At 44.8% G+C, this 27,428-nt stretch overlaps 5 protein-coding genes across 5 annotated transcripts; 4 read left to right on the forward strand and 1 right to left on the reverse strand.

Annotated features, from left to right (window-relative positions):
• Positions 1-2,899: 2,899 nt before the first annotated feature.
• Positions 2,900-6,302, reverse strand: BO97DRAFT_433828 (potassium/sodium eff; the record flags this gene model as incomplete). Its single annotated transcript, XM_025697632.1, has 9 exons — positions 2,900-3,448; positions 3,506-3,606; positions 3,641-4,679; positions 4,716-4,774; positions 4,826-5,114; positions 5,151-5,278; positions 5,312-5,587; positions 5,643-5,907; positions 6,066-6,302. The coding sequence occupies 9 exons, from the start codon at positions 6,300-6,302 to the stop codon at positions 2,900-2,902; spliced, it is 2,943 nt and encodes a 980-aa protein (XP_025552249.1).
• Positions 6,303-6,899: 597 nt separating this feature from the next.
• Positions 6,900-7,619, forward strand: BO97DRAFT_433829 (uncharacterized protein; the record flags this gene model as incomplete). Its single annotated transcript, XM_025697633.1, has 3 exons — positions 6,900-6,930; positions 6,981-7,365; positions 7,427-7,619. The coding sequence occupies 3 exons, from the start codon at positions 6,900-6,902 to the stop codon at positions 7,617-7,619; spliced, it is 609 nt and encodes a 202-aa protein (XP_025552250.1).
• Positions 7,620-11,354: 3,735 nt separating this feature from the next.
• Positions 11,355-12,244, forward strand: BO97DRAFT_43746 (uncharacterized protein). The gene is made up of 4 exons (XM_025697849.1): positions 11,355-11,478; positions 11,634-11,787; positions 11,888-11,944; positions 12,007-12,244. Exons 2-4 carry the CDS (start codon positions 11,712-11,714, stop codon positions 12,165-12,167), a joined length of 294 nt encoding a protein of 97 aa, XP_025552251.1. The 5' UTR covers positions 11,355-11,478; positions 11,634-11,711; the 3' UTR covers positions 12,168-12,244.
• Positions 12,245-17,962: 5,718 nt separating this feature from the next.
• On the forward strand, positions 17,963-18,787 carry BO97DRAFT_388844 (Zn(II)2Cys6 transcription factor domain-containing protein; the record flags this gene model as incomplete). Its single annotated transcript, XM_025693674.1, has 3 exons — positions 17,963-18,070; positions 18,128-18,225; positions 18,303-18,787. The coding sequence occupies 3 exons, from the start codon at positions 17,963-17,965 to the stop codon at positions 18,784-18,786; spliced, it is 690 nt and encodes a 229-aa protein (XP_025552252.1).
• A 7,101-nt stretch (positions 18,788-25,888) lies between these two features.
• On the forward strand, positions 25,889-27,428 carry BO97DRAFT_405009 (bZIP transcription factor; the record flags this gene model as incomplete). Its single annotated transcript, XM_025695085.1, has 3 exons — positions 25,889-25,951; positions 26,029-26,812; positions 26,846-27,428. Coding segments are annotated over exons 2-3 (1,015 nt in total), but the record flags the coding sequence as incomplete, so codon positions are not given.

Genomic DNA, 27,428 nt, shown 5'->3' on the forward strand with positions numbered 1-27,428 from the left:
TGGCGCTGCGAAGATCTCAACTGGGCGCGGAGAGCCGGCAGAAGAATCACGGGTCCCTGAAGAAAGCTTCATCTATCCCCACATTTCGGCAGATGATAATAGGGCTTTCAGCCTAACTGTGACTCCTCGTGTCGGATCAACGATCCGCTCAGCCTGCTTGCCAAGTCGATGAGTGTATCTAGCCAGAACTGCCCGGTTCAAAAGGGGTATCAGGGGCAAAAACATACAACAGAAGGGATTCGCTGGTGGTCACCCACCCAACTACTAACCTCCCGGCGTGTGGCTTGAACGCGGCCAGAAGGCGGGTGGGTGCCGTCCGGGTGAGCTAGCGGGTGAGGCCGCTTTACGATCGCGCGACCGGGGGTGAGTCAGGGTGAGTGCGCTTTAAGGGAGGGTGAGCGATCACCTCGGTCGCACGACGGGTCAGGCAATCCCCAAGTTGAAACCTTAATATCCACTTAGTTCTCGATAAACAAAAAGAATTGGTCTGATATAAAATTGCACCCACAAAAGAACTTCAACATTATACATATCAGGTATAGATGACACGTCATCTTATTATCTTCAACCCAACGCAGAGGGGGCCAAACAAGCAGCCGTGTGAGAGGACTGCTGTGCACGTTGAACATGTAAGCTAAGCATAAATGAAACAAACATACAAAACAAAAGCCATATATCATACTTTTAACTAACAGCCCACCTAAGTCTTGCAATCATTTAATCAAGAGAATATCCGAGAGGTTTTCAAGCCAGCATGCCTAAAACTCAAAGTTGAAGATGACAATGCAGGAGCTCAGCTGTTAATCATCATAATCACTATCTTAAGATGTTAATCGTTGATGCCACTGCGGAGTCAAGGATCGAATTCTGAATTTGTTTGCTATAACAAACAACAGAGCAAGCTTGCAGCATTTATAAAGCTGTAAAGCTAGATTTTCATCATTTATAAAACCAGTATCTTGCTACTTTTTCAATTCTTAGTGTCTATTTCATTCTCAGTATGCCTTCATTCCAATTTTTAGATCTCACGCTTAGAACTTCCAATAATTGTCAACAACAACTGTGGCACTTAACAAGCTACAAGCTACACCTAATAAGGTTAATGAAAATGACTTCACGGCTACTGTTTCCAAAATTGCAGCCCGTACCTACTGTCTCAGTCCAACCTCGAATTGACCTTGACAGAAAACCAAACATGACAAAACGTCGGACTATGGCTTGTAGATTTTGCCGTGACAGGAAGATAACTATCTTCCACTAAAATTCTCTTTCAAAGCTAATAACTGATTAGAATGTTAGTTCTCCAACTTGTGAAGCGTAATATATTCCTAGTCAAAATGTTTGTTTGAGCTATACAAGGACAGGCGCAGATAACTTGCTCTTGAACATGCAGAGAAGACTGTACATCAATACAAAGCTCTTCTTGCACACTTACTCTCTGTCATAAAGTCTGGACAAAAGGAGATATTCTGCCACTTGAACGTTATTTTGTCACAGTATTCCTCATTTGAGGAGTGTGTGGCGCGCCTGCAGTCAGAAATTGAGTTGAACAAGGATAATGAGAATCAAGAGTGAACAATATTATAACTTTGAGTATGTAATCTGACCTGACCAACATACTATGAGAGCCATTCTAACTTGTATGGATGATAGCAAATGATATTATTAATTAACATGCATCAGGAACTTTCAAGATCTCATCAATCACGTCACCAATCAATTGCCAACTCAAGTTCCTTTCAAACGGCTATCCTATCTATAATCTGTCTTTCCATTGCGTTTTCTTATTTCATTTGCAAGAAGTCTCGCTTGTTGGCACCGCTGTTCCAACTCCAATTCGTTATTGTCAGAACCCTTACGAAATCGGAAGACACTTCCATTTTCTTTACTCCCAATGTTGGTAGATAGATTGGGAATGTGCAGGAGATAAATCGCAGGTAGAGCTCCGAATAGACTCTTGTACCTATTCTCTATCAACTTTCGAAGTGCTTCCTCTTGACATTGAGCCCACTAGCTGCGCTGAATTGTCCTTGGATATCGCTTTGTCGATTTCAAATAGATCTGCTAATGTCGTAACCACCAGTTGATCGCTATCACCATCTGCGATGACCTCGCCAATTTTAAACACTTTTTGGCGAGACACTCCGGCTGCTACCTTGCTACGTCAAGGCACTGCTTCGATATCTTGTTATCTTCCTGCAATTGAAGCTTTCATCTTCGTTTCTGGAGGCCCCACTCAAGATAAGAGATCTTAACCGCGCTCGGCCGACAACGCCAAGATCTCCATCCGAGGAGACCTATAATTTCTGAGAAACTACTGCGGTTTCCATCTAAGGCCTGCCGAGTAAGTAGTTGCGCTTCGAAGGCATCTGTGACTCCATTTTGAGTATTCGAGAAAATTTCTTGAAGCACCGATTCTAGATTGGTAAGAAATCCGATATATGATCTAGCATCTTCACAATTGTTTGGTCACTTCTCTTCCATCCTTGAAGACTAGTTTGAGATTCGATAAGTTGTCATTTTCAGGAGCCAGTCGCGCGACCTTTTCATCGGTACACTTCAAGGTTTTATGCTATATCCCAGACCATCTCATTATATTCTTCGAGAACGTTGTAATTTTTGAGTCGTAGTGGCAAGTGCTTGCCAGTAGGTTGTAGAATTTGCCAATGGTAGACTAGGCGGCATCTTTAGTTTCAGAGGCTTCGGAAGAAGATCATGACACTATTGAATAAATTCTTCGAAGGTAGTTTAATAATTCCGTTTCTCTGCTTGCTCTCTCAGTATCTCCTCTTGCCTCCGTTCTTTCTCGGCTTTCTTTCCTACCTCCTCGGCTTTCAGCAATACAGCCATGTAGTCAACCGGATCCGACTTTGTCGTAAGGAGGTAGATCTATGGTGCATTAGACTATCTCTGCAGAGCCTTCTTGGTGGTTTCTCCTGATACCCCGGAAAAACATTCGTTTGGCCCACTTCCAGCTTTCCACGCCGGCGAAGAATAAAACAATCTCCACGCCAACTATTCCCCACTCCCATGATATACCAGAGTGCTTGAAGACATCATGGTCGATAACAGGGATGTATAGAACAGGAAATACCAAAACAAAACCTGCTATGATAGCCCAAAACCAAAATTTATTCCGCCATACATCGATTATCCATTGAGTGAGATACCGTTTCCTTTCGGAATGCATGCGGAAGAATGAACGGCGCATGTCAACCATTTCCCATGCAAGGAATAATGCAAACCAGGTAAGTGAGACAAATGTCGTTGCGCGTGCACGAAACACAGGTTTGCACTGGGGATTGGAATCTCTATTGCAGTTCAGGCCCAAGTCGCCGTCGCCGAAGCCCCATATCACTAGTGAGAACGACGAGAGACACAGCGCAGCCATCCAAGTGCCATAAACAACAATATCCACAACGACTTCCCACGTGAAAATACCTTTCTTCTGTGACATAGGATGTTATTTATGCCGACGAGCTTGGTCCCATGCAATGCTACTCACGCTTTGTGGAGGCCGGTCCATTATATCCAGAGTTGCGATTTCCATTCCAAGTCCCATGTCTGGCAGGCCAGAGGTAATCATGATGATCCAAAGAATCTCTACTGGTGATAGTGGAAAGAAAGACTGACTGGCCACTCTCATCCTTAAACGCGAGGCCAACCAGTAGCGTACACGCCTGCGCGACATTCTCTGATAAGAGGTGAAGCACAAAACGTTGAATGTTGTCGAAGATTCGACGACCTTTCTCAATAGCATTCAGAATGGAGGCAAAATTATCATCAGTCAACACTATATCCGAAGCATCTTTGGCCACATCCGAACCAGTCAGTCCCATAGCAATTCCCACATCCGCAATTTTCAGAGATGGAGTGTCATCCACACCATCTCCTGTCATTGCAACAAAGCTCCCGCGCCTGTGGAATGCGTTAATCATCTTGACTTTAGTCTGCGGCGCACAGCGGGCGATAACTCGAGGTAAAAGAGGAAGGGCATCAACTTCCTCGTCAGACAACCTATCAAATCGGTTGCCGGTGAAAATCATAGCCCCTGCGACATCCCCTGCGACTTGCTGAAAGTTGGGTAGTATACCCACCTGCCGCGCAATTTCTTCTGCAGTTCCAGGATGGTCGCCTGTTAACATGTGCACTGATATCCCAGCATGGTGACATATCTCCACGGCTCTGGCAGATTCTGGTCTGGGCGGGTCGTAGATACCGACCAAACCTAGGAAACAAAGGTCTGCTTCAACCTGCGCTTGGCCCTCTGTATCTGGTACAGCGTCTCTCTTCGCAAGGGCAAGGACACGAAGGTCCATCTTTGTTAGGGCTTCCATATTATCCATGATCCATTCACGATGCTCGTCGTCTAAGGTGCTCGGTGGAGAATTTTGTTCAACGACAATTTCGGAGCATCTCTCCAGAATGCGCTCAACAGCGCCTTTGCTGAATGCTACAAGCTTCCTCTCCGCTTTATTTTTGTATACAACAGCCATTCGCTTGATATCAGAGTCAAAAGGAAACTCTAACTTTTGCGACCGCTTTGCGTCTTCGCTCTTTGTCAGGCGATCGCGATCCCAGGAGAATCTAGAGGCAAAGACTTGAATGGCAATCTCGGTTGGCTCGCCCCGGGCATGCCACCCACTGTTCTCCTCAACCTCGTCGCCTTCATGCTTCTTCTTGAAGACGTGTGACAAATTCGCCAATGAGCAAACATCGAGGTATTCCTTGAGCTCTTTATTGTCGGTCAGCAGCTCGTTAGGCCTTTTCGTCCCTGTGGGCTTCTGCTCCTCTCATACGCTCCTTGGAGCTAATCCCTGGAAACTGGTCTCTCCCAGTGTTGGATTGAAAGGATCACTAGCGCCCTCAACAGTAAAAGTCCCGCGCGAGGCTACCCACGCTTTTTTCACAATCATTTTGCCTTGGGTTAATGTACCTGTTTTATCAGAGCATATATTTGCTATCGCTCCGAGTGCCTCGAGTGAGCTTAGTTTTCGGACAATGACATGGCGCTGCACCATTCGTTTTGTCCCAACTGCCATGGTGATAGTGAGTACAACCACAAGGCAGGCGGGAATCATGCTAAGCCCTGTTGCAACAGCGTAAAGAATCACCTCATTATTATTCCTCCAATAATTTGCACTCATAACCACAATAGCAAATATAACGGCGATACCGAACAAGACCACTGCAAGCCTCGATAACTTCTTCTGCAGAGAGGTTCCAACATTCAGCCCGAGAAAGCGGCCTGTTGTATCAGTAATAGTTAAGGTCCATGCTTGAACCTGCCATCTCCTCTTTGTCTCGCCACAAGGTCCAGTCTTCACTGGTCGGCGTTTTCGCTCACTGGCACGCAAAGCGGGAGCAATCTTTCCGATTTCTGTGTCCATACCTGTTGCAATAGCAATGCCCCTAGCTTTCCCTCTAGTCACAGTGCTCGAGCTATATGCGATATTCAGGCGATCGCCGGGCCCTATATCCTCTTCAAACGTTGCCTCGGCGTCTTTCTGAACAGGCAGAGGTTCACCCGTCAAGAGGGCCTCGTTTGTCTCAAAATTGAGAACCTCGATTAGTCTGCTCGATATGACTTAGCGCGGATTCTATCTCTAGTACTTCAGGCCACAGCAAGCAACAGCCGCCACTCAAATCAGCCGGAATGATTTCTCCTGTCTTCACATCAACAATGTCTCCAGGGACGATTTCAATGGCAGGGATGATGACTGTATGACCGTCCCTAGATACTGTCCCGCTAGGCGTTGTCAACGATCGCAGAGACGCCATCGTCTTCTCCGCCGCGTACTCCCGGAAAAAGCCAACGACAATATTCAATCCAATAATGCCAGCAATAACACCACCCTCGATCCAAGATTGAATGCCAAAGCTGACGGCCATCGCTAGTATCGATACCTGCCAGCAAATAGTGTCAGAATGATGCATTTCTGAGCTTCGTTCTTCAGCGGAACTGAATTCTGCGAACATAAGGAATGATAGAAGCAAAAAGGAAAGAAGGTAAGCCGAGAAAAGTTGAAGAAACAGCAAACACGAAAAGCCCATATTCAACTCACAAGCATCATCGCGTTCGCAATTTGCCGCAGAAGTATTTTTCCAATCGAGATACCTTCGCCTTCCTCCAGACGGATTTGTCCATAAATGTCCAGACGTGAGTGGGCCTCAAGGCTTGTGAGCGGGTCATCTGCGTCAGATGAGAGCTGTTCTAGGACTGTGGTATAGGACAAGCAGTGAGGAGGCTGTCTCAGTCCTAGAACTCGGGTTTTTTCAGTGCATTGACGTAGGCTCTCCATCGCGGGCCAGTTAGTTCTTATTTCTCAGAGGCGCAAGCCTGTGATAGATTTAAATAAGAGTGTCATCACGTTCCTGTGCAATACCTCTATGGTTAGAGGGAAAGAGCAGTATGTTTCTCCAAACACAACGCCATACCCTGCTCGGAAAAGTGTTCGTTTTAATGCTCGGAGTCATACTGATATCATTGCCAGCTAAGCAGAAGCTGTTATGACATAAGGTGTTTGCTAAACTGCAGGTTCTTTGGTTCAATTATGGCACCCGCCAATAAACTTTATCCTTTACATCATGGACAACTCAGGCTGAAGACCTACTACGTCAAGGTGATTACTGACCTCTAGATTGAGTATCCTATTTTTCGAGCACAAGCTGGATCTCTTACCCTGGCTATTATGCGTACCACTAGTACAAATTATGGATAGGTTCTGAACCACAGTTTCGCACCCCCGCCCCAAGAAAGGATGACTTCATCTGGAAAACTACAAAAATGTCTGAATTCATAATAAATCCTGCAGGGAATCTCTAAGTTAATTAGTTCCGGAATCTTCTCATTCCAGACTTAACGAGATGCAAGGTGATTCTTCAGCACTAAACACCATATGGACATCAAGAGAGCTAATGCTCATGCTGGTAATTCTCCAATAACCAGCAGTATGAGTTTCGAATGACATTCCTTTTAGGGAGGACCATTGGCTACTGCTTTGTAGGGGCCGTACCTGTCGTTATATGTATAATTATCATCATTTTGAAGCTGAAATCCTCTCGAAGAGCTCGGTACCAGTCTTCAGACTCAAGTTCAAATCTTAGGAGTCCCAGAGCTCCGGCCACCTACGGAAGGAGTCGAAAAAAAACTCTATCGAGAACAGCTTTGGACGAAATACCCATATACAGGATTGAGAAATCCCCCGGCAGTAGAAGACGCAGCAGCAGTCCTGATATGGAAAGAGGAATCTCCTGCCAACGGTCAAACACCAACCGGCCCAGGTGCACATTTACTTTGGAGCATCCCGACCAAGACCTTGTACTAAGGGAGCCGATTAGCTCGGTAGGTGGCTCTACGACAATGTCCTTATTCACACGATAAAATCACGCCTAATTCTCAATAGCATGCTTTATGCGGCAGCAGCGATTTGGTTTGTGCTATCTGCACCGAGAATTACACAGAAGGCCAGCTCGTACGCAGTCTTGCTTGTCACCATCGATACCATGCGAAATGTATAGATGACTGGTTAGTTAATGCAGCAGGATCTTGTCCTCTGTGGTACGTTAGGCGTGCATGTTTCAGGGCTTCTTCAGAAACTCATTTGGTTCTAACTTAATTTTATTAGCCGCATGGATTTGTGCAGAACACGAACTTCAGAGGTCAGTATGCAGCAAAACTTCCCCGTTCAACCTCGCCGGGCGGTTACCGCTTAGCAAGCGCATTTGTGTCAGAATCTTCTTGGAAAACCAAGAAACGATTCTTTTCAGGATGAAGGTGTTGCCCCTATATTACTCTCCGGGGCGATTGAATGATCAAAACATATCATATAAAAATCAGCACAAAAGATACGCGAAAACCAATGGAGAAGGATCCGTCATATTAAAAGAAACTCGTAAAAGAGCAGGATCGTTAAGGTAGCAAGTACCAGGGAATCAGCACGTCAGAGAACCGAACCAAGTTCAGCGTTGAGATCTTAGGTTTACGGAAGTGTATACTGAATCTGAGTTGGGCTATGAGCAAACAGCCTGCGACGAGAGACGTTCTTAAGTACTGACTAATATACTACTATGTGCTCACATAGCTAGCTATTTCTAGGTTGCGCCCTGGTTTATTACAGATACTTCGAAACTTATGTGCATCATGTGATCAGAAGAGGATCTCCCATATCGAAACACATTGAGCAGCTAGTATGTCCCAGTTTATTTCCGGGGTTTTGGGTAGCGGGTGCTCCATAAAGCCTACGAGTGTAGGAATCACCGACGGCGATTCATGGTGTCTACCACGTAGTCGCGCCAGGGACGGCATTGACTGCCAGGGTTGAATGTGAAGATTTGGCTGTTATGCTTGACGGTTAGACAGTGCAATGTCTGCTTCGCACGAGGGGAGGAGTCGGCAGGCATGGTCAAATCTGAAGCAATAGCAGTCGACAGTCGATAGCTGAAGACCCACAAGCTGACTTTGTTCAGCCCAATAGAATCGTTAAGATTTCCAACCATTTCCTCGTATGGCAAGTGGTCCGATATACTCGGATTAAGTAACAGTAGGGCTGAAAAGTTAGGTCAAACCGAACAGCAGTCTCTCTCAATTGAAGAAGTTTACTTCCGGGGATTTCCACTTTTCTATGAATTTTGCCTCTGGATATCGAGGTCGTCTTTCTCGTGCAGCATATTTTCGTGTAGCATAAACCGTCGCGTGTCCTGTAAGCCGGAAAAATGTCCTTGTAGTACATCTTGTACCAGGTCTTCCAGCTGACTGCACCGAATCGCGTTCTGAAGCGAAGCTCTGAAGGTAAGATTCGAAAGGTATATTCACATTTGTCTTTTCTGACTGGGTTCTGTTTTGATGTTCTAAAAGTTTTCTGAATGGATTAAGTCGAGTAAGCTTCTCACCAGTTTTTCCTTTGCTTGGTTTATGTGGATTTCAGCCTAATGGACTGCAGAATGAAATACAAGGTATTAAAGCCAGCATACGCCCCAGCGAAGCATTTTTTGACAAAAAGAGAGAATAAATCTGACGCCTCCAGTACAGCATCTTACATCTTACTGAACACATTTTTTAGTTTGAAAATTCAAGTACAATTTCTCTAGGTCGCAGCGCCAGTCCACCGGCAGTGCCGGGTTTCCGCGCGATACGATCTCGCTGTGGGAGACTTTATTTCTGCATATATTCTTTAGTTAACTCATTGTTTAGACTATTATATCAGCAAGTTGAGTTTCGCGCGACTCAGAATTGAAATAAGCATACTATATTTCACCTCATTAGCTGGAAGCGCATATAGATTATCTTGTCACAAAAGCGCTGCCTTATGTTCGGAGCACGAATCTAGTGGCGCGGAGAATATTAGACCATTGTGCTATCATTGGATTCATCACTTATCCGCTTATCCTTCCCCACTTTCTTGGAGAATGTTGACAATTGTTGTCATTCTTCAACCAGCCCTCACTTACTAATAATGACACTCTTCTCAAACATTCGCTTATTACAGCCATGTCAGAGCCAGCCGACTACAAGGCCCTATTTCTGAATGCCGAGGAGGAATCAAAGAAAGCTGAGGAGAGAACAAGGGAGGCAGAGCAAAGAGAGAATCAGCAGTAGAAACAAACTCACCAGACCACTAATCTTTTTTAAGATCTCACAAAGCAGAAGACCCTGCCCAGTCTACCACTAACAAGATTATGTCCCCTACGGACAAGTACTGCTCACTCGGACTAGAACCCTGAATGGTGCCTTTACGTAACCACCAATCTACAATTCGGTTTGTCAGTACCTCCATCCCTTAGGCAGAAAAGCACGGCGATTGTTTAGTTTCTGTATTGTATCAGAAGAATATGGTCAGTGATTTTTCGATTGATTTACTACGAGTCAGAAGGATGTGGAAGTTTATGAGTGTTTTGCTTTGGAACATCAAATGTTCTGGTATCGTCCCAGGGATGTGTGAAATACCGAGTGCTCGGGAGGACGGTTTAGGAGATTAAGTGTGGTTCGACAACCACGCCAATGCTGTTGACGAAAGCCCGCCTGACGAAGCAGATTCGAAAGAACGACCGGCGCGCCCGACAAATTCTGCTTCCTCCGTGTTGATGAGATACCTATGTATAAAGTAATCTCTGATGCCGTCACTGCACTGAGAGACAAATCTTTACTCTCTCAATTAGGACGCGAGAAGACGGTCGGTCAGGAAATCAAGGTATTGTCTGTATGTTATCGGTCGGCTTGCCTATAATGCTTAGTAGATAATTAGTTACGCTTCGATTTTCGACTAACTCTCTTCAGTCTCTTATTCTTAATAAGTATGTCTGACCTCGCCGTGGGCTTTCTAATATCACAAGTCTGAGCTAAAACATATTTCTCCAGTGAATCGCCCCGCATGTACGGTCAAAAAGCACTAGCCCCTTCGGTCAGCCTAGAAGCCCATGCCTGATCCCATCGATTTTTGCGGAAGGCTTGATCCATTCCACCACAGAGTCAAGCTGCAGATGTACGCCGGGTTTGTACGTAAGATATCACTTTCCGAATTATTTTGGGATTTGATGGAATGGGAAAGCTTTACTATGGAATGCATGAGTGTGCTAGTACAATGGGGCAGATCGGCTACAGGCCAAGATACTTTTTTTCTCTTATTCCCCGCTTTTTTCCTACGCTGGTTGCATGAGGTATGTACGTAAGTTAACAGCGACGAGTGCCTTACATAAGTTATCTAAGCCCCCAACGGCGAAACTTACCGACCAATGACAGTAGAGTAAACTACATCCTAATTCATGCTAGTCTCCGTACAAGTAATCGCTGCAACTAAGTCAACGATCGTGGTTACAGGTCAGCTGGGTCATTAAAATCGTTCGTGTGGTTCGAAATGGCTTAGTAAGCGGGTTTCAGTCACGTGATGCTCACACGAGGCGTTACCCATAAGAAAACTAGATTTCGAACCACACTACCTTTTTCAATACTCTTACACCCCTAATGTAGTTACCCTGATGTAGTTAAGTACTTAAAAGTACTTAATAACTACTTAGCAAGTATTTAACAATATTATGGTAACTACATAGGGTAATTACATTAGGATTTTAAGGCTGAAGGCCTTAGCATTAGGGTAAATATATTGGGGAATACCTTATATACTTTTTTATATTAGGGTAGTTGGGGTTTATCTACTTAGTAAGATATATGGTATTAATTCCTTTACATACTAGAACTATGAAATTCATGATTATTTTACAGTAATTTATAAGGTCGTGTGGTTCATCCCTGCTTACTATATGGCTTGGCGTCACGTGTGATCAGGAACGACTCACATGAGCCATAGACCAGGGTCGTGTGACCTGTGTACACTCAACGATCCAGCCACAAAGTCAAGCTTGTATTATATAAGGCTGCGCTTCGGAAAGAGACCAGTGGACACTTGCGTTGCCAGTCTGCAAAAGCCAGTGGCATCACAACTTTGATTTTCAAGATCCCAAGATACTCTAGTCCATGCCATGGTGAGCTTCGTCTCTAGAGCAACAATAATCACTGTCCCCTTCCCAACGTGATCAAGCTATGCTTAGAGTGAGGAAGGAGAAGAAAGTTTTGATCTCTTGCCGAGGTAAAGGATACGTATTACTATTTTCACTCGTTTATCTGACATGCATTGAAGCTAGATCGCCCACTGGAGTGAAATCAACTGTCTTGTTGTTTATATGACAGCGACTCGTGAAGCTGGTGATTCAGAATCATGTCGAACCATTCCGGAGAGTTCAGACGCCTTGAAAACAATGCCATCATTTCTAAAGAATTGAAGCTCTCAGATGGTTAGCCAATGATCCCACACTTCAGGCAAAATCAAATTATTCTCTAGGTTATATGATCAAGGCAAGCATACTGACCGTTCTACGCTGTTCGCAATAAAAGGGATAGTTTTCGATGTTAGCGACAACCCTGCTTTTGCTCCTCAGGGTTGCTATCATAGTATTTCTCCTGGTCTTAGTCGTGCAAGAGATAGGTCATATTAACGACTCTTATCTATCTAGAATATGCTGGAAAGGATTCATCCCGCGCACTTGCTCTATCTTCAAACCATATTGAAGACTTGAGATCAGACTATATCGATCTGGTGATTTGGAGAGGACCATACTCGATGAATGGTTTGATCATTATTCGAGAAGATACAAAGTTGTGGGAAAGGTGTTAGACTCGTGGTGTACTGAAGGGGACAAGTTCGTTGTAAATTCGTGAAGTCTGACGAAAGCTGCGGTGTTTTTTGGGTTTAAAAAAGACGATCAAGCTACTATGCAAAAGTGGTGGTGCATGCTATATCTGATCTTCTCATTCTTCGCAAGTATGGTCTAAGACTGGCCGACCGTATTCAATAAAAGAAAAGAAAAAGCAAAGCTGAAAATAGCGTTACAACCCAGTTGTAATCCTATCTGACCACCATAGTGAATGTGTTATCCTCTCAAATTGGTCTTTCCAGTCACAATGAAAAAATCTTTGAAAGTAAACTCGCTTTGACGAAGAGTCCCGCTGTAAATAAATCGGGTAATTGCAGCACTCTACAATCATAAATAGCGCATAACTGGAATGAATCTAATGCTCCACGCGTGATAAATACTGCCTTGATATCTCTACTATACTAGTCTATAACCTCGAACTTCGAAAGTCCCTAGACCCGAGGACCGATATGAAGCGCTGCATCTTCTTACAGCATATGGTTTGCTTGAGTAAATATGGTAAAATAGACCGAATACCACCTATGAACGGAAAGCATGTCTCCTCCAAAGCCTCATCCAATCAAATGAGCTTTCATAGCCCTTTAATTCGCGTCGAGACTTTTCGTCTGTCTCCAAGCAGGAAAACCTCTGTCCCTTCTCATAATCTCCAGAGATATGTCTCAGTGATTCCCATCCACATTTACTATCAGTATTATTCTCTTTCCTGCAAGTCGTAGGCTTTACCGTGGATGTTGAATCGTTGAGGACAGCACTGCGACATTCCTTCGAGCAAAAAAGACCACCTTTTGTGATACTCTCACAGAATAAACATGTGTGCGACGATTGCGACAAGGACATTCTGTCACTTAATTATCTGTTTTAGTAAAATAGTTACTTGAAGCAAGAAAGAACAAACTTACATCGGCAATTTGATATTTGCAGTGTTTAGTTAAGATAACTTTGTTCCAAGTACTGATTTGGATATCCAGAGGATTTGTTCTCTTTGTCTCCTTTTCACCGAGATCTTCAGGAATGAACACTGCAGGAGGTCATAAATGTGATCAATGAAAACGATATGAATTATAAAGTGGTGTATATTGTTCCAAGATTAAAGGTTTGCCTGCGGAACAGTTTGTATAGGTAGTCTTGGGGTCATACTCCACTACCAAGATAAACCTTTAACCACTAATTTGACTGGCAAGAATGAACACGTAGCTTGCGTTCCACAGAGTCTGGAGTCCTGGAAAGAGCACGGATGATCAAAAGTGGCTCCAAGCGACGAAACCTTATATATAACCCCGCAATCTCGGCTGGCCAGTGATACGTTAGATAACGTAATACTAAATTTCAAGGCGTATCTTTAGGGGCGGCGTGGTTTATTAGCAGGGTCGTAATTCAACCACGAAAGTAACTACTAGACAACTGCTGCGGGAAACTGGTTAAATAGCTAAAACTCTATTTAATTGAATTCCCGCTTTGGAAGTATGAACGTCATGATGAGATAGAAGAAGATTACCAGATGACTATTCTACGTGCTCTACTTATGGCACCATTAGATGTCACGTCAAGGGTGCTTGAGCTGAATTTGATGTAATAAAAATAAAGCAGAGCGGGGAGACTGTTTCCTTGCCGTTCTTCGTATTGCTAAGCTATATTATTATTATCCTCTGCCCGGTGGTCAGGTCTTCCCGTTTATTCCTGTCATTTAGATTCTGCAGCCTCACGCGCATAAACCCCCTGCACCGGAAACGTCCCTATTAATAAGATTTAATCGGCAGCTCTACATCCCACCTTCTAATATCAGTGTTGGCTCAGTAATACCTTTCTTATCGCAACAAAGGTACTCGTGACCAGTTCAAAGTCACGGCTAAAGAAAACCTTAGAAGTGCATTGCTCGAGAAGAGGTAGCCATGGGAAAAGAATGCGTCCTTAAACGCTTCTCACGATGGTATTGGCAGGCGTGGATGGTCGGTGGTTCAAGGGCTTCAGAAAGCATCCCTGAGTTTCCCGACACGCAAGGTTCACAATTACCGAGCGTTCATCAAGATCTGCCAGGATTGGCGCAACGAAGGTCTGACACCATAGGTACTCCATTTGCTTAGCTCGAATTTGGCAGAGGGCTTGAGGGACTACTCGCTAATGGTCCTGCCCTGAAAAGTCACCCATGCATGGCATGCAAGGCTTGGGGTGTGCCGTGCAATCAACAGCGGCCGCGCTGCACTCACTGTCTCGAGCAGCAGCTCCTCTGCTTTTATGTGGTTCGTGCTCCGAAATCATCGAAAAAGTCAAGATCGAAGGAGGGACTCAGTCACATGAACGATTGATCCAAAGCCATATCTTTCAGGTGAAGTGCTATCCTGGTATAAAAAGTCGATGTCTGGTGCTGATTTAATTGGATTGTTCTTTCATAGGAATAAGGTAGAATTTTAAACGAAACACGAACGAGATAGGAGAATTAGGATTATTGTCAGTCAAGGTATCGAGGCAAAGAGGAAAATCAAAAGAATACGAGCGACGCAACAGTCGTTTGGCGGAACAAAACGTCAAACTATAGCGTGAAAGTGGTCGGTTGATGCTTGGGCAGCTTAGATACATTCAGTAGCTTATATAGTGGGTGCAAGAGTGACTGTACAGAAATAAGGTGTGTCCTCTTTCCTCGCTAAGCTGGCTTAATACTTTGAAAACTCCAGATATAGTCCATGCCTAGCTTCGGAATGGCTCAGAGAAAGTTCTCTTCATATTGTTGCAGCGAGTTATCCACCTATAACTAACAATGCCATTCTTGGGTAGCACTATCCGATTATGTTTGCAACCACCAAACGCTTAGATTATCCGGCACGGTGTCAGGCTTGTGCATAGTACTATCTCGAGATTGGACTCGTCCTAATAACCTTAAGAATCAAGTCCAAACGAACGCCATAAAAATAATAGCGAATTCTTTCCGTCCTTCTGATATATGGCTGATACCACCACACTATATTACTTTGTCTCTTTAAGAGGCAAGGTCCCGTAGCTACCATAGACCTTTATCCGCAACTACCGCAATTTCTTGCTTGTAAGAAGTGGTTGGAGTCAATCATATAGATTCTTTTCTCCTCGTATATCTTCTTGGTTTCAAATATCGTCGCAGCAGAAAAATGATGCAGCAGCGTTCAGGATTCGACCCGGATGATATATCTGCGGATGTTAGAAACAAAATACGCAGACAATTGCGCATAAGGGTACTTACCATATTTACAGCCAGAGTTCTTCGGAACACTTCGAACTCGCCGAGGTTTCACCGAAATATCTTTCGACTCACACTTCTCGTGTAAGAAGTTGGCAATACTATAGCCAGTATCGTTATAACATTGATTCTGGAGGGCTGCGGCATCTGGATAGAATTTTTGCGATTGAGAACCTGACAGTCTAGAGAGGCTAGGCGAGGCAAAGTGTTCACTGGCCTGGGTGAATCAGCAACAGCGATGCTCAACGTGAGGTACACCGTACGTAGGGTTCGTAGTTTGATTTGTACATCATCGACGAATGTAACGTGCTCGATATTTCTTAGCGGGGCAGACAATCACCCACGGCTTCTAATGTTTGAATGTGAGAGAGCATTAAGCAACCTTATAGAGCTCGGAGGGTTCCAGAATCTCAATCAAAAGAGAAAAGCGCTCCGTCAATAAGCTGTTGGAAATACTAGATATGTAGCATGTAGAACTCCGTCCTCTACCAAATGAACAATTGGATTCGTCGGAGAGCCACCAAGATTCTAGGGGGTTCCACAGAATTAGCATCCAATCTATCTTGTTTTTCGACCACCTACTTATTTACCTAGAGATAAGACTAAATAAAGCACGCCAAAATAGTGTTTTAAGTCAGACTCGAACAAATGAGCTTCCTATGACCACCTTCTTAAATGCCATCGTCTTCGTACGGCTTTCTCCCTCTGACCGTTCACGTCAAAGCCTAAGGTCAGATTATCTAGTCATCCAGTTATGTATGGGCTTGAATCAACCTTTAGCTACTGAACAATAAGGCTTTTACCACAGATGCAAAAGCTACATCACACTATAAGGCACGCTTCAATCAGATATTGGTATGTCAAAAGTTAGTGTTGGGAAGCAAATATGGTTAATAGTGCAAGCCAAGAACGCGTCACTGATCAATTCAAGGAGTTTTATCTGGGCGTCACGTATAATCTCAAATAATTGCAAAGTTAACAAGAGACTTAGACATGTGCTAAAACTGATACCACTCAATGCACAAGGACGTGCTACTGCACTTTCAACCGATCAATGACATTGCGCGATAAAGTGCGGAGCAGCTGCACCCTCCAATCAACGGATAAATAGTCGCAGAGGTTATAGATGCCAACTAAGTTAAAAATCAGCGGCGAGCTCAAGTTGCTCCGAGGTAAGAAATCGCTTGATAGCTTCATCATGACATAATGGTTTTGAAAGAAGTATGGTTTAATCTGACTGTGGAAGAATCAGTCCTCCAGATTTGCAGTTTCGGAGAGTTACGTAAGTCTGAGGTTATCCATCCGAATCTGCGCAGATAACTGATAGTTTCCTAATAGGATATTGAAGGAATGAGGCCCATATCCCCTCAGATCCAAAGTTAATCTGTGGCCTGCCAGATTTCCCACGAAAACACGTCATGAAGATGGCACTATCCAATGATGGTTCAAGCCCGCAACGAACCTATATTGCTGGCTCGCCTTACCTGCCATCTCGAAATATTATCTAAAGACTATTCCTAGAGCATCTACCTAGGGTCATTCTATTCCGTTTCACTCTTGGACTTGCCGCTTTTTGTCCGCGTTTAAGTCCTCTGTATCTCTTAGCTAATTCACTGCGTCATTTAGTTGAGCATCAGGAGAAGAGGACCCTCCTATTAGGAAGCACGCGAGTGAGACGATCATCCTACGCTCGCAGCTCTTCACACATTAAATACCAAGAAATTTTTTTCACCGAACCACACTCATTAAGAGCCACTGGGGATATAACCATTGGTGATGAGACTGCACAGCTCAGTGGGCCTAGACTGCGTTTAGCTCCCTCCCTGCCGGGCATGTATGACCCACGCGCATATAACTTTACATCCTCGGTATTTATCTTGTCCTGGCGCCCATATTTTCAGCTGGCGGCTAAGTATAAGTGACGGTCGATTGAGTTAATGATCAGTGGGCTTCACAGGGGATCTAAGTTAAAGCGAATATTTATACAGATGATTAACCTTGAAATTTCTTTCTCAATCTCAATACTTCTTCAGATCTCGTGCATCGCCTTTGTTGATGGCGTGTCAAGAAAGTCATGTGCGGAATGGTGTCCCATTCCAGTGCGAGCACCGATCTGTCCGATAAGACATGTATTACCGTCATTTTTAGCTAAAATTGACACAGTTAACAAACCACTTCGCTATTTACGCTTACGTCAAGAGATTGGCGTCCATGCTCTAATGCTGACATAATTCTTCGTCGATCTATCTTACTAAGAATCAATCATCTACGTCCTTATGGCTTCAATCCATTTCCTCCGCCACGACTCTTTCACTACTATTCTCTAAGTCCTCGCAGGGTAAATTGCCTTGTCTTATCCTAAATCAGCTCAATATCCGCCCAGCTATTTAATGAGACGTTCAACTTAGTTTTCTTGAGTTTTAGAACACGAGACCCCGTGATCGACGTACCAGTCGACTTTTACTTGTTTTGAATGGGACCAGGAACTCGAGGTTAAATTGAACGTCGCCATAACCTGTGCTTCAAGGAAAACACATTGGCATCCACCATATGGCACCTGGCCAACAACCTTCAGCTACATGTCCAAAGGACTCGAGCGGAACTTCCCGCAAGAGGACAACTAAAGCATGCGACTGGTGTAGGTTGAAGAAATCTAAGGTAAGCTATTTTTTGCTCAATATAACGAGTACTGATCCGATGCACTGACTTATATAGTGTGACGGATCCAAGCCGTGCTACCGGTGCAAGTCGAAGAATGCTATCTGCTCCTTCACCGCCCGAGAGAAAGGCCAGAAAAGTAATTATCCTGAAGGGTGAGCTTTCCGAATCCACGAGCTTTTATCGCATTGAAAGTCTCAAAACTGCCTGTTGCTGATTCATCCGGAAGCAGGTATGCTGAGATTCTCGAGAAGCAACAAGCATGGCTAGTATCCGAACTTCAGAAGCTGTACCAGCAAGCCCTGAAAGCTGAATGCTGGCAAGACAGACCATTATTCCGCAATAATAATGGATACGAATCAACTCACGACTTGCTTGGTCGACTCGGCGTTCCAAATTGTAGCAGAGGCGAGCAATTCCAAGAGAAAATTGGACCCTTGCAGCAGAAACTGTGTTTAGAAAACGATCATCAAGCACGAACCCAGAATCTGACAGATAAAGGCTCGGGGAACGCAGAGTCGCCTTTATTTCCCAGTCCATTTTCCAATTTATCTACGCAGCCGACGCTAGAGATGTTCAACGAACCAATCAGCTTCCAGGAACCTATGATGAGTACATTTGGGGAGCTGGCACAAATGGATCCAATATTTCTCGGGTCTATGATCATGACAATTCCACGGCCCCCTTTCAACCCATGCCCAGCAAACTTTGCTTAGCAAGAAATCTATCTCCAGGCATTCCGGGGGTTGGACTATCATCTGATCCAAGTTACTTGACTTTCAGTCATAAGCCTCACAAATCGCAAATCCCCCTCATCCGTTTTCATGGAGCAGTAAGGGTGAAAAGCGAATTTGTTATAGATACAAACTTGGTTTGTTTGCATTACTACCGCAGTTTCGCATGGCGAAACTAAGCTTAATCTTTGAAGTATTTGAGACTGAAAAACTGCTCTAAGAAAAAAGCACTACTGATCAGCACCAGTGGAGCTGATGGTCGTGATACCTCTACATAGCTATGCAGAGACTCGAAGCCCAGGTTAAACTCTAATTTCTTCATCCTTATAGGATGTTGAGATCCCAAAATCTGCAACCATGTAACGGAATATGCTGCACATGTCTTTAGCAGCGGCCGGTTAAGCGAGGTACTTCGAAAACGCGCGAACCACCCCGCTCCGGGTTGGTATGGCGCGAGGCGAAAAATCGGTCGGTAGGGGTACGGCGAACCGTAGGGTGACCGATGTAGGACGGCGCATTGAGCGTATTCCACATAGAAAGTATCCGAAATCCAGTAATTATAGTAGATACCTTAATACAATATCGATGCCGAGATCACGGTTAAAGCAACCTCGAATTCTGCGACTATAGCTTGGCCGTTAGGAACATCTCGAACAAATTAATCATCTGCTAACCGCTTTGAACCTGCGGGCATCTGGTAGAAAATGTTGAAAATTTATATCTGTACCTTATGCAAAATTTTACTTCTTAGATCATTTATCGTTTGTTCCTTCACATGTATAGCACGATGGAAATTGTTCTTCGGAAATTGAACGTAGAAGCATGCAACTTCAGAGAAAGGTTAAAGGCTTTATTAGTATATCCCTGAAATACAAAGAGTTCGGTACCCTGTGCTTTTAATCTTTACTTACCTCATCTCTATAATTATAAGACTTGTAATTTCTACTTAACCATTGTCAACTGTTTAAGAGCCTTCTTGCGGAGGTAGTTAAAGTCTGAAAGCTGATTGCAAATTCTTCGAATTTCCATCCCGCCGCAAGGGAAAAATATGGTTGTATCAAACCAGCGGGGAAGATGAGAAGCTTTAGATTCCGAATTCTTACACCAAAAAAGGAGAAGTTCTGGTTGTGTAGCCTTTTATCGGCTCAAGCGGGAGTTCCCGTCGAAAAATCCAAGAAGTCATGACCTGAAGGGCGGTCATTGTGCCTACAGTGGAAGGAAAAGAGTTTGCACCGAGGCTCAGAAGAATGATTGGCGGAACATATTGCCGGCCTCTGACATGATCGATCCGAATCAGCTACAAAGGATGAATGATAGCTAGCATGACGGGTAAACCGGATAGTCGTGTGAGCTGAACAGCAACTTAATTATTGCTTATGGTGATAATTAAATTCTCAAGATGTCAGCCACCTTTTGAAGATATCATTACGGTTCAGTTTAACACCTGGTATTAGTTTCTGTGAATCGGTTTCGCTTTCAGTCGCGTCATTAATTCTAGATGACGATGATTGCATTTTAAGGCCACACAATGATACTACTATTACTCATACTCGGTGGAATGCGGATAGCCAGCTCAATGAAGCTAGATTTCAAGAACTGAGAACATTCTACATGCGTAATTATCATATTGTTGCCCAGGATCATCCTTTCCTGGAGCCTTAATATCAGAACTTGAACCTTCCCATCTTCGCCGCTGGTTGTTACTGACATATCTTTTTCATCCGGTGGTATAGCAACCCCAAAAACTGTTATTTACTCTTAGGCTTCAGCTGTCTTCGCATAAAGGCTCTCAAATAGTTAATAATACTCCGGCAGGGACCACAAGTCTCACATTCTCAGAGACCAAGTAGATAAAGATAAAAAGCACAAGTATGAGGCACCTTAGAAAGTAAGCACATAGTAATGATATATTCAAACTTTATCTAAAGCTGCATACTTTTATATCCGGTTTCCAAACAACGATCACTACCGCGCTATGTATGTAAAGGAGCGGACAATAGTTAATTTACAGTCTTAAATTGCGCAAAAGGTACAGATCAATATTTACCGCATATTCTTCCAGATATCTGCAGGCCCAAAGCGGCTAGCGAACGACGAACATTTTCGACAAATTTCTGACGGTCAGGACATGATTGCGAAAATTAGGGATGCTATATCTATTAATCGTGGCATCGATGTTGTATTGATGTATTGTTCATAACTGCGGGGACTCAGAACACGGAACCGAGTTACACTCGAAGTGTTGTTTCACATGGATAGTCTCTACAGTCCGCCGTACTCTTATCGGATAATGGATCCCCTCAATCATTACATAATCCACGATGACTGGTTATTGACCATCAATCAAAAGTGTTATTCGCAGCGGTTCAAGGTATCGTTCTTTGCAAATCAATTCACTCATTACTTCCGAGTCTATATAGAAGTTACTCGCGGCCCAACTACAATCTGGACATAATACCAGTTTCTTGCTATTAGCATGCTGGGCCGAAGGTTCCAAGACTGAATAATGCTTCGATGGCCCTTTTAAAATGATTTCAAGGATTTCAGTTAGCATTAATACGAGTATCCAATGTCCCCTTCCATGACACGAATACAACTGGTTGGGCGGTCTCCAATAGAAGTTTCATATACATTAAGCAGCGCAGGGTCCAAGGTTAAGGGAGCAAATAGTCACTCGTCAGTGGCTGACTCCGGATATATATAATCTGCTCCCCAGCAGTCACCATGATTAAGGGATGGGGTATTTGACAATTACAGATAGAGTGGACCAGTATTGCCAGTATTAAAAGACCCTAAATTGTAGTGCTGGAGATTCCCGTCGGCAGTTTCCATACTTTCAGCTTCTACTGGTACTTAATGATTTAATACTGATTTTTACTTACCGTGCCGGATTAAGATTATAGACTATATACTAAGCAAATTACTGCATGGCCAATTATAGCAAGGTCAGTTAAGTAAAAGAAGAATAAAGAACTGTTTGGCTGCATAGATTGTAATCATCTCATCCTTTCCTGCAACTGCAAGTTATTGGCATGTATCAAGAACACAAGGTCTTTCTCTTGTGCTTTATGAATATAGCCGGCAGCCTCCGACTCAGAAAGTTGTTCCTCTTCGCCAAGATACACGAGTAATAATACTGCAGCAATGCCAGTCAATATAAAACGTGCGACCTGTTGCAGTACAAAATACCTGCTCAGGTTAACAATTGAACACCATAGGCTGGAACAGAACGCTTTCGAGCCGTGATCTAAGTGTCTATTAGTAACCCAAAAGTTAAGCCCCAAAGCTATAGAAGATCGGGCAGTAAAGTTCAGTAGTTGCCATAATCTATTTTAAGTTAGAAATTGATTCAGATCTAGATATGCTCAATCAAAACAGTATGTATTAAGAGGATTCAAGCTTACCGGTTAATCTTGCTAGGAGCCCAGATAATAGAGTACAAAAAGCATCCTTACTTAATCTTGTTGTAATTCGACATAGTCAAGAACGGAATCATGCTTTGCATTAAGTACAGTGTTCTTTGAAAGTAAGATATGATCATCAAGATCTTCGTCCTATTGCTCATGGCGCGTCTGCAAATGTTTAGCTCCAATAGCAAGGACTAGGTTGAATATCACGAGCCAGCTTTGAGGAGGGATTGACAAGCGACTGCGAAAGGCATTCTCGTACTGCTGGCAAAACAAAGGTTTGAGTAGCAGTGGAAACGTTGAATGTATGGAAGAGAAGTGAGTTTGTAGCAGTTGATCAGCCCAAGGCTTTGGTGGCATTGCATAGGGATCACCATAACTCGGTTCTGCTATAACCAAATTGTCGAGGTGGTAATTAAGAGAAGCGAGACTTCCTTTATCATGTTTGACGTGCTGTTCGGTACCGGGACGTTCTAAGCCGCCGACTTCGGCGTCAAATCTCGGGAGCCAAGCAATGTTAGATCCTTTCTCTATAAATCCTGTTGATCTGCTTTGCCTATCTCTGTCCACATCAACATTAAGTCAATTTCGCCGAGGGAGTCCATCGACGAAGAAGATGAAAGAGAAAGAAATCTTTGAGGCTCTTCTAAAGCATGGGATATCGATGTAAGAGGCCAGTACTAATGTTAAATGCTTTATCCCGATGTTCAGAGTAAAGGTTTACCTTTAATGAATTCGCTATGTGATCAGAGACCTTCGAACAGAATTTAGTGGATAGCTCCATGACTGACTGTTCATAAAAGGGACGTTTTTGAAGATCCTGGTATGTGGCTCAGCCTGCCCTTGTGTATTTTTTTGGCAGCCGGGTTGCACAAATAATTCCCTGATGGGGTCATGCGCAAGTCAAGTTGTCGTCTATTTCGATTGTGTCGTACCTGCAGCTTCTGCTGCATTTGAGATTCAATCTTTGGAGTCAAAGCCGATTTATCTTTCGCTTCATTAGCCAATTTGATTTGATCAAGTAAAAAGTAGGCTGAATCCAATTCCTGTTCGATACGACGCAGTGCAAGCTTCCTTCGTCTATCAGATTCTTCCATGAAATGACAGTCTGCGCCTGTCTGCAGACATCGATCAAATCACACGGAAGCTCTCCTAGACACTGTAAGTGCTCTCAATAAGATGTCTTCAAGACGGGATATTTGACGTTTCACTTTTAATTTCCTCTGCTTGCATGCTTCACAGGCATTTGTTCTTTTCGGATTGGCTTGATGACAGTGTCTTGAACTAAATTAATGGCAGGATAAATGGCAAGGGAGCTAATGTCCGTAGCTGGAGCAAGAGTCTATAGAGCCTGACTGTATGAAGGTTCATTTTCCCATGAAATATCAAGCTTCTGGTAGAAAATGTGGTGACTTGGATAATTGAAGTTGTAGGCAATCCAAACGGAGATAAAGTTACGACCAAGCGGTGCGGGGTTAATGATGTTACTTTGTTCTCGAGTGGCCAATAGCGTGGTGAGATACTTTCGAACGAACGCATTCTATTCCGTCGCTTGGTAGGATAATCTTCATGATTACAAGTAACATTCCCAAATATTCTCCTCTCCAGGGTGTCTCTGTATGTTTGAATAGTTTTGTTTTTATTTGTGCTTTTGTATACTGGGAATTTTGAGGAACAGCGAGGAGCTGGAGATCTAGCCGAAGCGGCTATACATCAGCTAGAATCCAGATTCCATTTGTCTAATCACTTTCACTGGTATCACAAGAAACCCGCAGTTACTTGTAATCACAGGGAACCTTACCCTCCAACCAGATAGCTGACTGCAACTTATCCATGTCTCACAAGTACATGTAAGTGGACTTAGAAACCAAGAGGTAAATGGATTTAGCAGTGACAATCTAGGCCAACTTGGGGTCCTGGTCCTCCATCTCTCTGTCAACAAAAAACCCTCTGCAAGGAGATTAGTTGACCGCAGAACAAGATTTCCCACGCCTGCGGGCATGAGTTAAGAGTTCTGCAGAAGTTACACAGCACAGAGAGAAGCGTAACCACGCTTGATGTGACAGCGGGGACTACAGTGTAGGTTGCACGAGTGCACCAAGACATTTGCCACCGGTATCATCTTTCGCGGAAGATTGCAGCAATGACATCTGGATTGCGTGAGCTGGAGTCTCGAATCCTATATATGAAATACGGTGATTCGCAAGGATACATAATCCGACGCCACTGCCGTGCACTGTGCGTGGCCTTTTCACCACCAACAAATCCCTTTCTGTACTCGAGTTCTGGATCCTTTCCCAAGCTTCATGAAAATCCGTTTACCTTGCTTGCGTTGTGGCCCGTCAAGACCTCCTAGAGGAGGGGGACCCGCTCAGCCTGCATTGAGTAATCCCCACTCAGCGAGGGGTAGTCGTAGGCTCATCTATATAATCCTTCCGTGGAATCGAACCGAATTTGGCTATCAATGATAGATGGAGAAGTACTATGTGTTGACGAGAAGCTTTGAAAATTTTGTAGGCACCGCCCGTACACCATACAGGGTACCACGTCGAGTCATGATCTCAACCTCCCCCATTTTAGATTTTCTCCTCGTGGGAGTTATTTGTACTTCAGCTACAGCCATCTGAGATCATCTTATCGCCAGAAACGTCGACAGCTAGTGAAGTTCTCCACCCTACACCAAAGCTATGAGCCTGAGTGCTGAGACATCCCACGGTTGCATCGAGGCAGAGAGCAGAGCAAAAGATACTCTGTAAGCACACTATTTCATGTTTACAAGGAAATTATCTGTATTGAGCTTGCACACAGCTGCCCCACCTCCTATATGCGACATGCAGGTTTGACCCACACTCTGGGGGGTGGGTTGGGCTGGGCTTGTGCGCACTCGTAGCCTCTAAAACGGGCCGTTCTTTAGGGGGTCCTGGAGCCAATGAGTTAAGCTAGGCAATGGGGGAACGGGAAGAGGGAGTCGAGAATATGTAACCATCGGTAGTCGCCTAGCTGTTGCGTGCTTCGCGCTCGATACTCGTATTACTGTGCTACATTGATTTGTGGTAAGTCGGTCAATAAAGTCGAGGAACGGGAACGGGATACCAAACAAAAAAATGGGTGAAGGGCCGTGGATTTAAGTTGGAAGGGGGGAGACGGTACTCAGTCTGTAACAGACCGTTTTGATGAATAGTAAGTTGAATAGCAAGTTAAACTCTTGATATCATTGATATCATTGTTCCGCTAGACGAATCTTATTGGCGGAACAAACTCCGTGGACTCGAAGCGAAGAACATCGGTAGATTAGTCATGCAGGTGCTGGTTGCAGTCGAACAATAAGAAAATACTACATTAGGATATGGTCAATAGAATCAAATCATGAATAGACTCAGTACTGTGTACAGTCAGGAAGCAGAACTCAATGCATCCTTCTAGACACTTAGCTGCATCTGTGGTCAAATCAGTCGTACAGTACTTCCGCAGACGAATCCTCCCTCCCTACCCGGGCGGATGAGGCGGAGCCAGCAGATCGACTGGAGACGTCATTTTTCATTCGCCTCGCGGTCCAAGATGTCAACTCGACCCATTTTGGACTCATCGGGTCCAGCCTCCGGCTCATAGACACGGCCAATCAGGCCGCAAGGAGCTATGCACCCTCTACTGTCAAATGTTGTTCCATCGTTCCTTGGACTGCCCTCACTGCAAAAATCTCCGCCCTCTGCTATGAGAGCCGACCCCTACGAAGATCGACCTCCCCCCTTCCGTGCCGGGAAATCCTCCATCTAATCCTTCATCTGTCGAGCCTGCCTTAGATATCCTTGCTAACTGGCCCGCATGCATTGTCATTGTCAGGCCGTGGGTTGCGGAAGTCTGCGTGGTCCCTGATAAGTATGGTGTTTTCTCACTGCACACATCGGCCTATCTACATCAAACTTTTCCCACTGTCCCACCTGGCAATAGACTTCCTGCATACTGACGATTGGTGAGCCGGGAAGCAATCTTCCTGTCACTTTCCTATACATATATAGTTACACAGGTCCTTTCTTTTCGGTCTGACACCTTGCTGCGGCATTATCCTGTCGATATATCTAAGCCCATTGAACTGCGGCCCCTTCATACATACCTTCCACAAAAATTACCTCTGGCAGACTCTAAAGAGAGCCAAACCAGGCCAGCCCACCATGCCCGAGCATTTAGACCACTCCTCCATATCGGGAGCCTTGTTAAAAACTGATATCGCCTGGACAGGCCCGATGCCATTCCTCGTGGAAAGCCCCCTCTCCTCCGACTTCCTGACGATGCCATTATTCGACGGGATGCAAGAATGGTCAACGAGCGGCAGCACCCCGGGGGTACCGGCCCCATCCGCAGAGGGACTGGATAACTTCCAGCAGCAACAACAACATCAACACCAACAAACCTTCATGGACGCCCTCATTGAGTCTAACCTCTTCTCACCGGATCAACCAATTCCTCCGTACATGCGCCAGTACCCTCACCAACACCTCGCATTAAGAGACGCTCTCCTTGACGGTAGCACTACGCCTCCCCACCACCCCTTCGCCGCAAGCCCCCCTTCCTGCCCCGTGCCCATGCGCGAGCTCACCCCGCGCAGCAGCATCAGCGAATACTCAAAGCGCAGCTACGGCAGCATCAGCAGCATCAGCAGCGGCAGCTCCGCTGGCAGCGCGGGAAGCTACTGCCACGCGACCTGGCGACCGAGCGACTTGTTGGCCCAGCATCCGTGCAGCTATTCTCCCGACCGCGAAACAGTCAAAAAGCAGAAGCGCGAGCGGTTCCTGGAGCGCAACCGGATCGCGGCCAACAAGTGCCGGCGTAAGAAGAAGGAGCACATGCGCCAACTCGAATGCAAATGCTTGGATGTGACGCAGGCCAACACGCGGCTGGAGAGCGAGGTCAGCCAGCTGCGCAGCCAGATTCTGGAGCTGAAGAACGAGCTCCTGCAGCATTCTAGGTGCGATGACCCGGGCATTAAGGCGCATTTGGCACGGATGGTGGCTAGTTTGTCGAAACGCAGTGCGTCTGTGGTGTCTACGAGGGGTAGCGAGGCGGATATGAAGCTTTCGGACGGGGTATCGGGGCGGGGGGAGTCGGTTGCGTCGATGCGGAAGGCAAACAGTGAGAAAGTGGAGGAGGCTGCGTCTGGGTTTAAGGATATGGTTGTGCTACCTGCTGCTGCTACGAGTGGCTCGAAGTTGGAAGAGGAGA

The sequence above is a fragment of the Aspergillus homomorphus genome (assembly GCF_003184865.1).
Source record: "Aspergillus homomorphus CBS 101889 unplaced genomic scaffold BO97scaffold_14, whole genome shotgun sequence".
NCBI classification, from domain to species: Eukaryota; Fungi; Ascomycota; class Eurotiomycetes; order Eurotiales; family Aspergillaceae; genus Aspergillus; species Aspergillus homomorphus.